The 18,444-nt window shown below is 33.8% G+C and overlaps 2 protein-coding genes across 4 annotated transcripts; both read right to left on the reverse strand.

Annotated features, from left to right (window-relative positions):
• Positions 1-1,018: 1,018 nt before the first annotated feature.
• On the reverse strand, positions 1,019-4,236 carry LOC106347579 (receptor-like protein 48). Of its 3 annotated transcripts, XM_022690322.2 has the most exons (3): positions 2,123-4,236; positions 1,467-2,047; positions 1,019-1,340 (listed from the first exon to the last, which is right to left on the reverse strand). In XM_022690322.2, exons 1-2 carry the CDS (start codon positions 4,113-4,115, stop codon positions 1,545-1,547), a joined length of 2,496 nt encoding a protein of 831 aa, XP_022546043.1. In that variant the 5' UTR covers positions 4,116-4,236; the 3' UTR covers positions 1,019-1,340; positions 1,467-1,544. The 3 variants fall into 3 exon arrangements, with proteins under 3 accessions (XP_022546043.1, XP_048631724.1, XP_013642603.1); XM_048775767.1 differs by having other exon boundaries at positions 1,467-4,236; XM_013787149.3 differs by lacking the exon at positions 1,019-1,340 and having other exon boundaries at positions 1,385-3,589; positions 3,725-4,232.
• A 4,282-nt stretch (positions 4,237-8,518) lies between these two features.
• LOC106347578 (receptor-like protein 48) lies at positions 8,519-12,545 on the reverse strand. Its single transcript, XM_013787148.3, has one exon. It carries the CDS (start codon positions 11,468-11,470, stop codon positions 8,882-8,884), a length of 2,589 nt encoding a protein of 862 aa, XP_013642602.1. The 5' UTR covers positions 11,471-12,545; the 3' UTR covers positions 8,519-8,881.
• Between the last annotated feature and the right edge of the window lie 5,899 nt (positions 12,546-18,444).

Raw genomic sequence — 18,444 nt, forward strand, 5'->3', positions numbered from 1 at the left:
AATATTAATGTATTATCTATATTAATTTTAATAGTGTTTTATTATTGGTGATCCTTAATTTTTAATTAATTATATCATTTTGAACTGTACTGAAGTACAATACATTGTAATTAGAAAATATATATATATTATTATTTTATTATATTTACCAATAAAAATTGCTATCTTATATGAACCCCCTTGTTTTTGGAGTGTTTCCTCCACTATAGTTTTATCCATCAATACAACGACCAAAAAAAAGAAAGTGATGTTCCATTTTTCGAAGTGGAACTTTTGACGGACGCTTCACTATTATAGAAAACAAATGTAAATCATGTGATTGGGAAGTAAATGTGGTTCCTCCACTATGTGTGTATGAACCATCTTTATATCCACTCCCCATTCTAAACCTATTAAAAGTTTGTAGTGATAATTGAAAATAATGTTGAATGGGAAAACATGATGTGTGCGACACACTTAGGCGTACCGTCCGTCTTTGGACCGCTTTCCACTCAATACCTTAGTGTTTGAATGGAGAGCATAAAAAAAAGCAGAAGACACACACGAGTGGGCGAACTGCACCTTAACTAGTCATTTAACATTTTATGTTTTATTGTACGCTGATTCACTTTATTTTTGAATGGACTGCTAGTGGTACAACTTTCTGAACAAAAAAGTATGAACCACTATCTACAGTTGATACTCTCCAATTTTGGAGTGTTCTTAGCGGTTCTTCTTTTCTATTTTTCTTCAAAATAAATTGTTCTTTTATTTAAATAATATATAATATACTAATTTTAATTTTAAAGCTCAAACTAGTATACCATTTAAATAATATGCGATAAGTGCTAAAATTAATGTGTTAGTTAATATTAAAACTCAAACTGTTATACTATTTTACCAAAAATATAATTATTTTAAAGTCATCTAAAATTAGTTATTATTTAATTTAAAGCTCAATATGTATATATATGCTTAAAATATTTTTCTCTAATAAACATTATATTTATTAGATTTATTAATTATTTTGAAAAATAAGTACTTTGAATTAAAAAATCAATTTATAATAAATTCTTTACATAAATTATTTTCTTATATGTACAGTATTTTGAACCACTTTTTATTCATTTTCACTATTCGAACATATGTTTTGATCCGTTCGATCCGCTTGATCCACACTTGTACCGCTCGATCCGCTTGATCCACTCTTGTTCCGCTTGATCCGTTAGATCCGCAATCTGCTTTCTCCATTCGGAGTCTTAAACCGCTCTAAGATCTGTATTTTATTTGTTTTTGTCCAGAATCGGCCCAGTTAGATGCTACAGGAATAGAGATGCATGACATTCCTACGTGCGGTGTCCCTGCGACAAGAATTCAGAGACAATAAATAAAAACGAAGCAGAGGAAGTTAAATCCACTAATAACACAGATTCTCACAATAAGTGTTGTAAAACAATACAACGAAAGAGAATCCTTTACGACCTTACCATAGTAATTTGAAAACGACACGGAGCCGAGTATAACATAGTAGATATCATCACACATATCACAACTGATGCTTATATTTAAGCAATACATTTAGAGATCTTCTTGAACCAGTCTTGTCTATATGAAATCAGAATGTGGCTAATGACCAATCCACAGAATACACCAGGTACATAAGCTATTGCAGCCACAATCCCGCTCAATACTTGATAATTTTCTTCATCCTCCTTTCTTGTTTCTTCTTCCTCTTCTCCACTGCAGGTCTTTTGGAGAGGAGCACCGCATAGCCCGAGATTATGTACGAATGAAGAGCTATTCTGGCTTTGAATCTGAGTGCCTTGTGGTATTGGACCTTCGAGCATGTTGTAAGAGAAGTTCATCCATGCCAGAAACGTAAGTTTCCCGAGCTTCGGTGGGATTTTTCCCGATAATCTGTTTCTGGATAGATCTAGTGATTGGAGATTGGTCATGCTGGACAAAGATGGTGGAATATGGCCTACGAAAGCGTTGTTTGACATGTTGAGCACAATCAGTTCCTTGAGTAAACTGATGGATTTGGGGATTTCTCCTTCGAACCTGTTTTCTGAGACATCGATGGTTTTGTAAATACCAAGCAATTCCATCTTTGAACCTTTGTTAGTCAGAACCACCGACTTACTATAGTTTGAGAAGCTAACTCCTATAAACCTTTGCTGTCTATTATCTGCAGTGTAAACACCCGATGACATTTCATTCCAACCAGCAAAGTAATCTGATGGCAAGGCTCCAGAGAAGAGATTTTTAGAAATGTCAAAGATTCGCAGCTTTGGGAAACTCATAGAACCCTCTGGAGGATATAGTGGCCCATGGAACTTGTTAGAACGAAGGACAAGAAACTGCAAACCAGGCAACACTCTCAACCCGAAAGGAAACATGTCATTGAACATGTTGTCTTCAACGTTTACAAACTGGAGGTAAGTGCAATTAATCAGAGACTTGGGAAGTTCTCCTGATAACTGGTTGTGACTAACATCAAGTGAAACCAAGCCAACACTGATAGATTCTTCTGGAAATTCACCAGAGAGGCTGTTATTCTGAAGATGCAAGACTGTAAGCTTAGTATTGAAATTCTCAAAACACCGAGGTATAGAACCGCTGAAGTTGTTGTTGGATAAAATAAGTTTACCAAGAGAATCCAGCTCGCATATTATCTTCGGAATCTCTCCTGAAAACTGATTATCAGAAGCTGAAAAATATATAATAGATTTTGGTAACAAAGGAAATGGATTCTTGAAAGTGTTTGAACTTATATCCAGCATATATATTTCATTTCTTTGAATAACATCCGCTGGTCCATCAAAACCACTAAATGAATTCCGAGAAAAGTCTACATACCCCAGCCCTGGGAGACTCCATAACCACTCTGGTACTTGCCCTTTGATTTGATTGTTAGAAATATCTAAGTAAAACAAACTGGTTTGTGTTTGTAGAAACTTTGGAAATTCAGAAATATTGCAGGACGCTAGAGCCAGTGATCCAATGGGCGAGGGAAGATTGAGAGTTGAACTGATATTCAAATTATTACCTGAAAGGTGAAGTACGCTAAGTGACATGAGATGTGAGAAGAGACTCATGTCGACCATACTTCTTGTATTCAGATGGGACAGGTCAAGGAACGTAAGTGACTTGAGATGCAAGAAGATGCTGAAACCCACCACGCCTCTCCGTATATTCCAAAAAGATAGGTCCAAATACAAGAGTCCGGCTAGTTTTGAAATAAATCCCGGGATTGGCCCATTAAGACTGTTTCCTCCAAGGCTTAAAGTTTGAAGTTTAGATGGTGAAGAGATATTCCCAATCTCAAGAGGACCGCTGAAGCCATTCCTTTCCAGGTTAAGATGGATCAACGAAGGAATCATGAAAAGAGACGACGGAATAGATCCAGAAAATGAATTTGAACCAATATTAAAGTACTCCAGTTTGGAGAGGCTACTCATGTTAGATGGGAGCGTACCTTCAAGCTGGTTAAAATGAAGGTTGATTGTAGTGAGCTCGGTCAAATTGAGTAGCACATGAGGAAAGTTCCCACTGAGCTTGCTTGATGCAAGTATCAACTTTGTGAGTTGGTTTAGGTTGCCCATCAAATCTGGTAGTTCACCGGTGAAATCATTACCATCAAGATCAAGATGAGTGAGATAAGAAAGATTCCCAAGCGACGAAGGAAGCTTTCCAAATAAATTGCATTCAAGAAGTTTCAAAACCCTCAAATTTTTGAGATTACCAATAGAATCTGGTAGAATACCGGCGAGATTACTGGAGCTAAGATCAAGGCTCTGAAGATGCTGTAATCTAAACAGACTACTATTTGATCTTAAAGAGCCATTGAGAGAACTGCCCAAGAGATTTAACCCAGCAACATTGCCCGTATTAGGATCACAAGTGATACCATCCCAAGAACAGCAATCAGTGTTGTTCCTCCACCTCTGCGTCTTCTCACTAGCAGCCAGCCCACTGGGATGGAACTCGCTCTTGAACTCCCAAAGAGCATCCCTTTGGTCTGCATGACACATGTGCTTAGCAGGAAAAGAAGCGAAAATAAGTATTGGATGAGAAAGAGAAAATATTAAACACAAGATCCATACTATCATCTTCCTTTCACTACAAGAAGGCATCGTTTTGTTATTTGTGTTTTTTTTTTCTGCTTTTGCTGTGAAACGAGAGAAAATCAAATATCGACTTAACAAGTCTCGTGAAGACTTAGAACAAGTCTTCTATGGAGAATTAATTGATGAATGGTCCAAAAAGTCTAATAAGATTAAAATTCAGTACGGATTTAAAAAGTATCCAAAACGACAAACACAGTTTTGTCTAAGCCGTGTGGTGTGGGTAAAGCGCTGAAACGCTTTGCAGCCACAAACATATTTTTCTGCCGTGTGTTGTTGTTCAATCAATTGCCCAAACGACGCTAACCACTACAAGGAAACAAGTCTTTGACAGTGTTAATAAACATTTTTGTAGGTTTTAGTTTCCTTCCTCTCCTAAACCTGTCTTTTACGTGTAGTGTGCAGTAGGATTTAGGAAAACTGTTTTTTAAAGAGGGCAATTTTTGCATGTTGATTATATTTACACCATAGATGACAAAAAAAAAAAGAAGATTATATTTACACCATCAAAGTGCTTTTCATCAACTAATGTTTGTAGTTGAAGTTGTACCTACAGATGAGACGAAAACACAACCAGTTTAATATCAGAAATGTACATAAAGCTTCTTAACGCCTTTGATGGTTTTGCTAGAAGAGTGGACACAAATAAACGTCAATAGAATCAGAGATATTGCAAGACAACCAAAGCTCGTTTTTTTTAATTCAAACGAGTTAACTACTTTTTTGAAAGTTCACAGGAGATCAAAACTATGTGAACACTTGTGACTTTAATAACACGTATTTTGTGTATTAGAAATAGCTTAAACAATTTTATACAGACTTGTCTAATCCGAATAACTCAACATCACACATGATTTGAGATAGATCAATTCTTAATCTACCCAAAATACAAGAACTGAGCTGAATTCTCAAGTCACTCACCAATCTTTCAAGCAAACGCAGTGAAGATAAACCCCACACTCGTTTCTTTTTCAATAAAACCATACCCTAAACCTAACCAGAGGCTGAACATATATATATATTAGTTGATTTTTCTCGTGTTCATGCACGGATATAAATATTTTAAAAATTAAATCTTTTGTAAATTGTTAGTACTCTAATTCTAATTTTAATTATTAGTATTTTATATGTATAATTTATTTTAAATAATATTAAATTATTTTAATTAGACAGCTAATTTGGACATATAATATCCAGTCGATTTGGTTATTACTTGGGTCTATTGAATTGTATTTTCTTCTCTAAGTTTAGCCATAATATTTTTGTGCAGAAAAAACTGAATTTTGATTTTTTTTTCTTTTCATTAAACTTTTGATTTTGGGAAAAAAATTTAGATTGTTTAAGTTACTCATTTTGTGGGTTATATTAAGTTACACATATTTTTTCAAGTTGAAGCACACTTACTTTTGATTATTGTTAAACTAAATTTGATCTGTTTTATATATTGCATTAGTTAGTTCTTCATCTAAAAATGTAAATATATTTTGTAAATTCTTATGTATAATTTGATATTTGTAGATTTATAAAAATAGTAGAAAAAAATGAAATGATGATAAGTAGAAGTTTTATAAACGAACATTACTGGTAAAATTTTGAAAACACATGAAAAAATATCAACATTTTACTCTTTTTTTCTAAATTCGATGAAACTTTATAATTTAGATGTATAAAATATAATTAAATTATTGGTTATGTATTTTTATTATAGGTATACTATTTGTATAAAATTATAAATTTAAAATTAAAATTAAAATATTAAGCATTGAACAAATTTTAATGGTATTTAAGTTTGATTAATGTTTGTATATTTTTGGTTATGTAGTTTGATAAACATATATAGAAATGTAAATCAATTTAAAAATTAAAACAAAATTATGGAAAATGAATAAATATCTCAATAATACAATATAAAATATTTTTAGTTCATCAAGGATATTTTAGTACATGCTATTTAAATTAATTTTAATAATATGCAAGAATAGACTGATAAATTTTTTTTTTAATATTATGTTTTAAAGAGATGATTATTTTTAACATAAAAACTGTTTTTTTTTTCCTTTTTATGAAATAACATTATATATAAAATATGTTTCTTTCCTTTTTGTTGATATAATTTTTGTTTTTTATTATATCAATATATTCTTCTTATCAGAAATGTTATTTGGAAAAATATGAAAGAGGAAAATAAAATAAAAATAATAATTGGCATAAATTATTAAATAGTATTTAAAAATGTCAATTAGATATAATATTTTAATTCATTAAAAGTGTTTCTTTAATTAACCATCATAAGAAATGTTATTTGGAAATATAATTTTCGTTAATTACTGAGGCATAAAACTATTTTTTCCTTGGAGATATAAAAACTGTTATAGTGGGAAAGATGATTTGCCTCTGCTTATCATCAACTTTATGAGCCATTTTCATGATTTGGTCATACACCAACTTCCCAAAATTGAACATTTTCTGCTGATGAAGCATCTAGAGGAATTTGAGATGCTCTTAATTCATCGCAGTGTAGCTGATCGTAGGGATCCAGTTTGAGCAGACAAGCTTGTAGAGCACTTGATTCGTCAAGGTTAAGAACTTAGAGCTTATCTTCACCCAACTTTTAACGCGATCATCAGTGCGATATGCACACACTCGATCAATTTTCTCAAAGCTCCAATCAACATCGTCCTCGAAGTCAGAGATGCAATACATGGAGTTGATCAGACTCGGAAAGAGCTCCACTAAGGAGCTTAGGAAATACACATCGACCCCATCAGCTCTTTCCTTAGCATCCAAAAGATTCGCAATGAACTCTCTTATCACGGTTGGAGAGAATGATCAGCACTGATCAAAGTATATATCAATTTAGCTGCACCGGTTACATCCTTAACATCTACAAGCTTCTCATCTGTAAGAGGGAGACAGTGCGGAATGAGGAACTTACGGAATTTCATGGACATGTACCTTTCAACAGCAGCTTTGATAGAGAACCGAGCGCTGAGAGGTTTGACTCTTGGTCGCAACATATCCGGATTCTCACGGAAGAGAGATTGGAAGGTTTGTCGACTTGTCTTGTACTGAGGGCCTTTCTCGAGGAACAGATTGGAATCCTCAGCTTAGTCATCTTCAGATGAAGCAAGAGACTCGACTTCTAGTTCTAGAGATTTCGGTAAAGGAGCAGCTTTTTTCCTTGCAGGGTCGATTGGGCTGATTCTCCGGTCTCCATGGTGGGACTTGACCATATGCTTCAGCAGAGAGTTTGCATGTTGCAATCGGAAGAGAATGAGAGACACATAGAAAGGAGGGGATGTGTAAGCGGGAAGAGTAACAAAGACAGTAGACATTAACATAAGGAAATCGGTCCAATTTGGATTGCCCAACCCACTTCTAGTTGGAGTCCATTCTGCTAAAAACAAGTCGGCATTTCAGGTACCCCAATGTGAAATCACAAAACAATGTATTCGAAGAAAATCACCATTTATTTACAGCTAAAACTTTTAAATCTATACACCACTTTAGTTCTCTTAGAGAAAGTGTTTTGTAACGACCAACTGCGCACGGCTAATGGACCACCTAGGTCGCTACGTAGCGACCGAGCGTCCGTCCCACTCGGTCGCTCGACAGGTGGTGCATTAATTTTTTGGAGGTTTAAATCTTGTTTACTGATTGTGCAATAACCACATGATATTTTTCCGTACTTTGACCTCACTTACACTTAACTTTGCTCATTCTCATTTTGTCATTTTCGTATTAATGTGATAACCCAAAAAACTTCGGTTCCCTAAAAAATTAAGTAATTAAAATTTTGATTGTGCGAGACTCCAACAAATAGATAAACTGAGAGAGATATAATCGACGGAGATGAAGCCATGTCATGAGGTTTATGTGGATATTTTGATAGATTGATTTACGATAATCAGGACCGGCCTTGAGATTTAAATAAATGTTTTTACGAATAAAGATTTATTAAAGATTTCTATTAAATAATTTTTTTAAACACTGGATATATTAAGCTATTACAAACTCGGAGAAATATTACAGACGATTCTACCGCCGACAATTCTACATGCCTTATGAAGATACATGTTTGACTGCATCACCTGAGTCGCCCTATCAGATCCACCCTTGACAGTACTCCTTGTGCCATGCTGCAAATCTTTTGTAAGTTGTTTCTCCATTAATTCGCATAATTTTACTTTTTCCGGGAATCGAAGCCCAGACCTGCTGGTGTAGAAGCATTAATGAACCTTTGGTCAAACCACTGGATCAATGGGGCTTCCACAAATAAATGTTTTTATAACAAAAATTTCTTTTACAAATTTGGGGACTTATATTTATGTAGGTTCTTTCAAAAACTTTGGGGCCTGTGGCGAATGTTTCACTTAGCATAGCCAGGGTGTCGATGACTCAGTTTGTAAGATGGATCATCAGTTACATATGTAGGTGTGGAAAGTGAGGGTAGCTCAGTGATTGACGTTCTTGAACACAGAGTTGGGTCGCAACAAGAATGGAGATGCATAGCATTACAATTGGCGTGTTCTATTAGGTGTTCCTGCGACAAGATTTCAGACACAAAAAAATATAAAGGGAAAGAGGAAATTAACTACACCAAAACACACAGATTATCAGAATAAGAGTGGCAAAACAATACAAGAGATGATTAAAAAAAAAAAAAAAAAAATACAAGAGAAGAGAACTTTTCACGCCATTACAATGGTAATTTAAAACGACATAGAGATGATTATTATAATATAGTAGACATCTTTAGGAAACGGATGCTTATGTTAAGAAAAATAGTGAAAGATCCTTTTGAACCAGTCATGTCTGTATGAAGTCAGAATATGGCCGACAGTGAATCCACAGAATACACCAGGTACATAGGCTATTGCAACTGCAATCCAGCTTAATACTTGTTCTTCTTCTTCATCTTCTTTATCTTGGTTTAATGTGCCTTGTTCTTCTCCACTGCAGATCTTATGAAGAGGAGCACCGCATAGCCCGGGATTCTGTAGGAATGAAGAACTATCCTGGGTTTGAATTTGAGTGCCTTGTGGTATTGGACCTTCGAGGTTGTTGTAAGAGAAGTTCATCCACGCCAGAAACGTTAGTTTCCCGAGCGCCGTTGGAATTTTGCCTGATAATCTGTTTTTAGATAGATCTAGTGATTGGAGATTGGTCAGGTTCGAAAAAGATGGTGGTATACTGCCTATGAACGCGTTGTTTGACATGTTGAGCACATTCAGCTCCTTGAGTAAACAAATAGATTTTGGGATATCTCCTTCAAATCTATTTCCTGAGACATCGATGATTTTGTAGATGCTGAAAATACTACCAAGAAACTCCCTCTCCGAACCTTTGGTAGCCAGAACCACCGACTTACGATAGTTTAAAAAAGTTATTCCTATAAACCTTTTCTGCTTGTTATCTGGCGTGTATACACCAGATGACATTTCACTCCAACCAGCAAAGTAATCCAATGGCAAGGCTCCAGTGAAGAGATTCTTAGAAATATCAATGATTCGCAGTTTGGAGAAACTCGGAGAACTCCTTGGAGAATATAGTGACCCATGGAACTTGTTTGAACGAAGGACAAGAATTTGCAAACCAGGCAATAATCTCAACCAGAAAGGAAACGTGTCGTTGAACTTGTTGTCTTCAACGTTGAGAAACTCAAGATGAGTGCAATTAATCAGAGACTTGGGAAGCTCTCCTGATAACTGGTTGCGACCAACATCAAGTGAAATCAAGGCAACGCTGACAGATTCCTCCGGAAATTTTCCAGAGAGGCTGTTATTTCGAAGATGCAAGATCGAAAGCTTAGTATTGAAATTCTCAAAACACCGAGGTATAGAACCGCTGAAGTTGTTGTTCGATAAAACAAGTACATCAAGAGAAACCAGTTCGCAGATTGTTGTCGGAATCTCTCCTGAAAACTGATTATCGGAGGCTGAAAGAAACGTCATAGATTTTGGTAACAAAGGAAATGGATCCTGGAAAGAGTTTGAACTTATATCCAGCATAGATATTTCATTTCTTTGAAAAACATCCGCTGGTCCATCAAAACCAGTAAATGAATTCAGAGAAAAGTCTACATACTCTAATCCTGGGAGACTCCATAACCACTCTGGTACTTGCCCTTTTATTTGATTCTGAGAAATATCTAAGTTGAACAAGCTGGTTTGCGTTCGTAGAAACTTGGGAAACTCGGAAATATTGCAGGATGCTACAGCCAATGATCCAATGGGTGAGACCAGATGGAGAGTTGAACTGAACTTCACAGTATTTCGTGAAAGACTTAGTATGCTAAGTGACTCGAAATGCGAGAAGAGACTCATGTCGACAATACTTCTTGTATTAAGAGTGGAGATGTCAAGGGACATAAGTGACTTGAGATGCAAGAAGATGCTGAAATCGACATCGCCCCTCAAAGTGTCCCAAAAGGAGAGGTCGAGAGAGGAGAGCTCGACTAGTTTTGATATAAATCCCGGGATTGGCCCACTGAGCCTGTTTCCTCCAAGGCTTAAAGTTTGAAGTTTTGATGGTGAAGAGATATTCCCAATCTCAAGGAGACTGTTAAAGTGATTCCTTTCCAGTTTAAGATGGATCAACGAAGGGATCATGAAAAGAGACGATGGAATAGATCCAGAAAATAAATTTGAACCAATATCAAAGTACTCTAGTTTGGAGAGCCTACTCATGTCCGATGGGAGTGTACCTTCAAGCTGGTTGAAAACAAGGTTGATCGCAGTGAGCTCGGTTAAATTGAGTAGCGCTTGATGAAAGTTCCCACTGAGCTTGCTCGATGCAATTAGCAACTTTGTTAGTTGTTTTAAGTTGCCGATCGAAACTGGTAGTTCACCGGTGAAACCATTACCATCAAGATCAAGAACAGTGAGATCAGAAAGATTTCCGAGCGAAGCAGGAAGCTTTCCAAATAAATTGCATCCAGAAAGTCCCAAAACCCTCAGATATTTGAGGTTGCCGATGGAATCTGGTAGAATGCCGGCAAGATTATTGGAGCCAAGATTAAGGCTCTGAAGATATTGTAGTTTAAACAGACCACTACTAGATCTTAAAGGGCCATTGAGAGAACTGCTCCAGAGATTTAAGTCAAGGACATTGCCCGTCTTAGGATCACAAGTGATACCATCCCAAGAACAGCAATCACTGTTGTTTCTCCACGTCTGTGTCTTCTCGTTAGCGGCCATCCCACTGAGATGGAACTCGCTCTTGAACTCCCAAAGAGCATCCCTCTGGTCTTGACGGCACAAGTGCTTAGGAGGTGAAGAACCGCGAACAAGTATTGAGTGAGAAAGAGAAAATATTAAACACAAGCTCCATACTATTATCTTTCTCGCACAACAAGAATGCATCGTGTTTTTTTTTCTTCTTTGGTTTTCTTTTATCTTTTTTTTCTTTGTTTTTTGTTTTGTTTTTGTTTTTGTTTTGGCGGTGAAAGTGGAGAAAAAGCTAGACTTATATAACAAGTCTCCTGTGAAGATTTTTTGTAGAATCAAGTCTCCTCTGAAGAATTAATTGATGAATGGTCCACCAAGCCTAAGTAAATGAAAGTTCAAGAGTGATTTGTCCTTGCATGGTAAACAAAGCGACAAACACTGTATTGTCCACGCCGTATGGGTGGGGGGTAACTCGCTGAAACGCTTTGCAGCCACAAACATAATTTTCTTTATTCCCACCCTTAACGGGTCAATGGTAGAGAGTGACAGTTAAATTGACGATGGCCTCTACAAGGAACAAGTCTTTGCCGTTGCTTAAAGAGAGGGAGCTTTATCATTGGACCTCTATTTATGAATTTTCTGAAAATTGAATTAAAAAAAAAAGACCATTGTCCTCCCAGGAAATGTAGTCACAAAGATGGAGACACTAAGAGCACAAAAGATACAATAAGGGACTTCGAAGAATGATCTCTTTCAACGGTAATGCGTGTTGACAATTAAGTACCTCAAGGGTCTGAGTTCTTACACTAAACTTCAACATCAGTTAGTTCCACATGTCCATTTCTCAACTTTATTAATATTATTTGACTTATTCTTATTCTTGGGTTCACCCGCTAGAGTGAACCTCTAAATTCAACAACCAATAGAATTGTGTTATTTGATATTCGATATCTTTCAAAAAAGAAATAAATTATTCTTAAATTATATTATGTTTTTAAAATAAAAAAGATAAAAAACAAATAAATAAAAACTAGTAGAAGTTATAAAAAGAAGATTAAAAAAAATATTTTAAACATCGTCAGCAAAATACTAGATTCTAAACTCCAAATCCTAATTCTTAAACCATAAATTCTTAACCATTGGGTAAACGTTAAACACTTCGATAAACCATAAATTCTTAACCATTCTGGATATTGGGTGGCTCAGAATTTATTAAAGACAACGGAAGAAAATGAAGTTTTGGAGCCAAACATCACTAAGTTCGAAGCCTTTGCTTGGAAGTTAAAGGCACCTAAAAAGATATGTCATCTTATATGAAAATTGTTAACTGGTCATGTGGCAGTAACGAAGAACTTAACAAGACGCAATATGATGTGTGACAACTACTGCCCAAGGTCTGGAGAACTATAAGAAACTATAACCGATGCCATATTCGAATGTCCGCCTGCTCTCCAAGTTTGGTCATTATCATCGACTCCAACAAGCCCAGATATATTTCCAGTACCAAGCGTCTACACAAATATGGACTACCTATTATGGAGAAAAAACAGCATATCGAGCCAGAACAAGACATGGATCCTTATCCCTGAATAATATGGTATATTTGGAAGGTTAGGAATGACAAACTTTTCAGATGGATAGATAGAGATCCTTTGGAGCTAGTTCGACACGCAGAAAGTGAATGCCAAGCTTGGTTTGATGCCAACGAAGTGGTACAACCAGTGATACAAGATAACAATACTGATGAACCCCAGGCCATAAGCTTGGGTAATATTTGTTTGTTAGATGGATCTTGGACATCCTCTGCTCACTTTAGTGGATGCGGATGGGTCTGAATGGACAGTCATGGGAACATTGAACTTATGGGGACAAGAAATTTCACTCGACGCGAATCAGCTTTGCATTTGGAAGTAGAAGCACTGCGATGGGCGATGAAGAATATGCTTCAACATTTAACATGCCAGAGCTTCGGGACAGACTGTAAGGAGCTGATTGCAATGATAAAGGAACCTCAGGCTTGGCCAAGCTTTGCGACGGAATTAAAGAGGATATAGACGCTACAGATATGCTTCCCAGATTTCGACATCACTCATGTTCCACGAGCGCGCAATTAGATTTCAGATTTTTTAGCTAAGACTGCTAGATCATTCCATAGAAAGTTACATTTTATTGGTTGTTCTATTCCGGTTTGGTTACCCAAACCACCTCAAGCTTGAGTAATAGAATGGCCTTTCCATGTCAAAAAAAAAAGCAACAAGAAAACTATTTTTTGAACGTCTTCTTGAACTCTCCTTTGGAACGATAAAGAGCAAAATATTAGACGACAACCTAATAACTAAAAGAATATGTATTGATCGTCTCATGCAAAAAGTATAATTGATTCAGAAACGCTTAAGATTAATCGAATAATACTGGATAGAAGGGTGACACTTTTTTAAAAGAATCTCCAATCCCCCAAAACTGTTAAATATTGAATCTCCTAACCGTCTCCCAGGTCAGAACTGGGACGACAATTCGGTCTGATATCAAATTGTAACACTTATCGCATCCTCTTTTGAGAATGGTGTGTTAATTAACTTACATATGTCCAATTCTCAAATTTTTTAATATCCCTTCATGTTTTACACTTAACTGTTTGTCTTCTAATATTCAATTATCAAATTAAATCGAATCATAAAACCAAATAAATATCAAGACATTTAATAAAAAAAATTATGAAAGAAAAATAAATTAAAATCGAGTAATGGAAAAGTCCAACAAAACCGAAAAAACCTTTGATGATCTCAAAACACCAAATCTGTCCACATATTCAACTACTCATCCACTCACCTAAAAGGAAAAAAAAACGAGGGGTGAGTATCATGGAAGTCAATCAGTAAAATATAAGATTTTAAACATTCAAAATATTGACTCAGTTATAGCACTCCAAAACATGAGTCTAGCCTTAACATGAACAAACAAGGCGCTCAGTGCACCACAAAAAAACAAGCATGGCTTTGGTAGTACATAGGTAGTCTCTGCATCCCACATTCTCCTCATAGGAATGTAATTCTAAATATTCATATATTCCTTTGCGTACTAAATTCGTCTTTGTACCCCCGCAGTCTCCTACTATGCATTATTACTACAAACGTCTTTGTATACCCACAGTCTCCACACAAGCAATGTTGATAGTACATACGTCTATGCACCCCGCAATCTCCACACAGTCTGTGTCTGTGTAATACAAAAGTACATTTCTTTTTCCCCCAATCTCTTATATATATATATATACTTATCTCCGGTTTACATAATAAAAACAATAAAATACAGAAGACTCCAACTCGAATACTTGATAAATAAAGAAAGAACATATTTCGATACTAAACTACTTGTAATAGAAATACTAAACTAAGTGCGAGATTTTACAGAATAGTTCTCACCTTTACCACTAGTTAAAAATGATCAACGTAACAAAATATGTCGTCAGCTGCGATCTGTTATCTATTTTATTAAAACTGAAGCACAAAACATTGCTTACCTAATTTTAAGAGATTTTTTACTTCTTCTTCCTTTTTTTAAAAAACTAATTATAACCACTTCATTTATTTTCTTTTTCATATGTAAAATAAATTTTACCTATTTTAAGTGTTTTATTACACTTTCTACATTCATTTTTTCATTCTTCGTAACTACTTCATTAATTGTCTTTACCATAATAATTTGATATCATCTATTTATTCTATTAAAACTGAAGTACAAAATATTACTTACCTAATTTAAGTGATTCCATTCGTAACAAAAATTCAAACCGGTTAACAATTTTTTTTATTTGTTTACATAATCAGTTAGGCATGAGTATGTAGGTATCCGTTCGGGTACGAATCGGTTCTTTCAGGTATCAGTATTTTGGATTTTAGAATTAGACTATGTTTGAATATTATAAATTTATAGATGGAGTTTGAGTCGGATCCTCCTGGAAATGGGAAAGTTCGGTTATGATAAAATATCCAATAACCTATGTATTTAGAAATGAGATTAAACAATTTATTAAAATGAAAGAAGTAAAACACAATATCTGCGCAGATATACGTATCAACCTCTAGTTAAAATTGTATATTAAAAGTCTCTGGAAATAAAGTTTTCAAAAATGGAATTTTTCTGAAGATCTTTTTTTAAAAAATTTAAAACTTTCCTAAAATAGTATTATGGAGACGTGTAATGTTAAACTCGTCGGAAATTCGGTAAAACCCGCCCGGACACCCACTTGAAATTTGTTGAAAACCTCTGCTAGAAACTTTTCTAAAAACTCGTTGGAAAGATTCACCAAATTTTTGAATAATTCAAGGACAACTGGTCTCGGGCAAAACGTTGATTTGTCTTGATGGTGAAAAGAAAAAACGGAGGTACGTCTATGAGCTTAAATACTACTCCAAATTAAAATCACATGTCTCTGGATAAAGGTCGTCACATAAATGTGAACAGTTGGTTTAGGAGAAATAACATTTCCTGCTGTCCACATTCACCGACTTCTAATTCGTAACATTCTGAGAAATGTGTGCATTGAATCACATTGACTAACATGCATTTGATCTCATGCTTCAAAAGTTGAATCTACACGGCGATCTGACTTCTTTCACTTCTTTTGAGACCAGCAAATAAAACTACGAGAGAGAACAAAATAGAAATTGACCTCGAGAGTATAAGAAGATAAAAACGTAAGTTTCTGAACATTTCTTACGCCACTTTGGAGACGGCTTGGGACCTTTGTTAAAATCGTTCTTAAATTCAAATCGGTTCATTTATTAAATGAAAGTCGGTTAGAAATAGGAAGTTAATAAGAAAAAAGAAAATTGACACATAACAAAAATATTCAGGCTCCGAATGGTAACAGCGGGTTCAGGGACGGGACAAACAAATTGGTTAGTGCGGTGCGGTTTAAGTGTGGTTTGTGTTAGAAAAACGCATACTGCAGGATAAGTGCGGTTCATCTAAAAGAAGCGGTTTAAAACAAAATGTGAATGGTGACATGTGTAATGAATAGTGTAACTGCGGGATACATAAAATATTTATATTTTATAGACTAAAAAATCATTAAAACTATTATTATTTATTATATATATATACATATATATTAGTTTAAAAATATTATATATATGAAATTTGATATTTTATTACTCACTAATTATCTTGAAAATTAAAAATTGTAGAAATAATATATTTATGATAGTGATTTAATGTGCTTTTAATATATGTTAAAATAATAATTTTCTTATATTTTACAAACTAAAAAATCAGTGATACTAATATAATTTTTAAAAATTATTTTATATATCTCAAATGTGAAAGTTTATATACTATTACTAAAATTTATAGCCCATTATTTTATTTTAAAACATAATAATTGCGCTAGTTTTCTTTAGACAAAATTAAATTAAGATATCTGAACTTTTTCTTCTTATCATCAACATAAATAGATTCATGAAGACCTTGCAAACCCAGCTTTAAGATATCAACTAGATTCTGACCCGTCCTGAAAGGGCGAGTATATTTTTTGTTTTACATATTTTTTTTAGAAATTTAATTTTTTTATTTGTGTTTTTTTCTTTGTAATCATATTTATCTTTATTAAAAAATGAAAATACCCAATTTTAGTTGTTGAAAACCAGTTGTGTTTATTAAAAAAAATCGTGACTCATGGCCTAATTGTTAAACGTAACCTACAAAATCTAGATTTTATATGAATTTCTATGTAAAATATTGTATAGGTCTACACATGTTTATCTGAAACCAAAGAATCAAAACTAAATCAGAACCAAATTCATAAATAATCAAGAAAATCATATATCTCTCCACATAACCAATCTTCAAACCCGAATTTTAAGAAAAAAAAATTATACACCTACAAATATTAATTATATTTATTTATAATTAATCAAATATACTAAAAATACTATTTATTAACCGAATTACTCGGATAATTTTTATCCAATACCTTAAAAGTTATTTGAATTACTCGATATTTTTAGTCAAACAACCCGATATTTATACTAAAAACATGGATTATCCGATGTTTTTACATACATTATGCAAAATTACCCAGAAAACTGAACTGAACCAATGTTTTGAAAGCCAGACCAGACATCGACTCGTTATGCTTACTGGGTGACTGGTCGAACCAATTCAATCAGGTTTTCAAAAATTTATATATTTTTGTTATATTATTTATATATATATTATCTGTATGTGTATTTGAAGATATGATCATTTTTTTTAAAAAAATACTTAGTTTTTAGTATTATGTAACCCTTAAAGAAAAATATATTTTAAATGTAAATTATAAATAGGAAAACTATTGAGTATATGTTAGAAGTTTTAATGATTCATAAATTTTAATTGGACATAACCTTTTATCAATGGGTTACACTGTTGTTTTAATCGAACAGATTTTTATAAATACATATATAATGGTTTGTAAAACCATACAGCCATAAGATTTTGTGTTGTCTAATGTCAAATAACTTTATATACATGATCAATATTATTAAATTAGGAATATGCCCAATTGATAATAGTTGTGTCCAATTATTAATATTATTAATAATATTAAAACAAAATAATCCTTATTGTTTACCACTAAGCACCACGTTCTATTAGTTTCTCACAAAAACAGTTACATTTTTTTTTTGAAAGCATCAATTACGTTCTATCTTTTTTTACTTCCTTCAAAGTTTGATCCACTGATTTGCATTTTATACATTATTTTCAGAAATTGGGTGGTTTCTGATATAGTCATGTGTTAATGACAATCTGTATTCTTATAGAAGTATTATTTATAAAAATATATTTTACGGGTTTTACCAATTTGAACAATAAAAACAGTGGTGGTTACATAAAAAAAAAGATATTTGGATGCAGTTACAAAAAGTGGTTACCGATTAGTAGGCAATTTATGTGGTGGTTACATAAAATATATATATATATATATATTATAATGCTTTTATATTAAAGTGGTATGTATTATTAAAATTATAAATTGGACATAATTTTTATCAATGGGTCACACTGCTGTTTTAATAGAATAGATGATATTAAATTAAGAATCTGAATTTTCTTATTTAATTTATAAAAATATTTTAATTATCTGAAAAACTTTACAAAATCATATTCAATTATGCTATATTATTAGT

This window comes from Brassica napus, chromosome A1 (assembly GCF_020379485.1).
Source record: "Brassica napus cultivar Da-Ae chromosome A1, Da-Ae, whole genome shotgun sequence".
Lineage (NCBI taxonomy): Eukaryota > Viridiplantae > Streptophyta > Magnoliopsida > Brassicales > Brassicaceae > Brassica > Brassica napus.

What these genes read in the sequence shown, in the direction of transcription:
- LOC106347579 (XM_048775767.1), bottom strand. Translation starts at nt 4,115, where the DNA reads ATGCCTTCTTGTAGTGAAAGGAAGATGATAGTATGGATCTTGTGTTTA.
- LOC106347578 (XM_013787148.3), bottom strand. Translation starts at nt 11,470, where the DNA reads ATGCATTCTTGTTGTGCGAGAAAGATAATAGTATGGAGCTTGTGTTTA.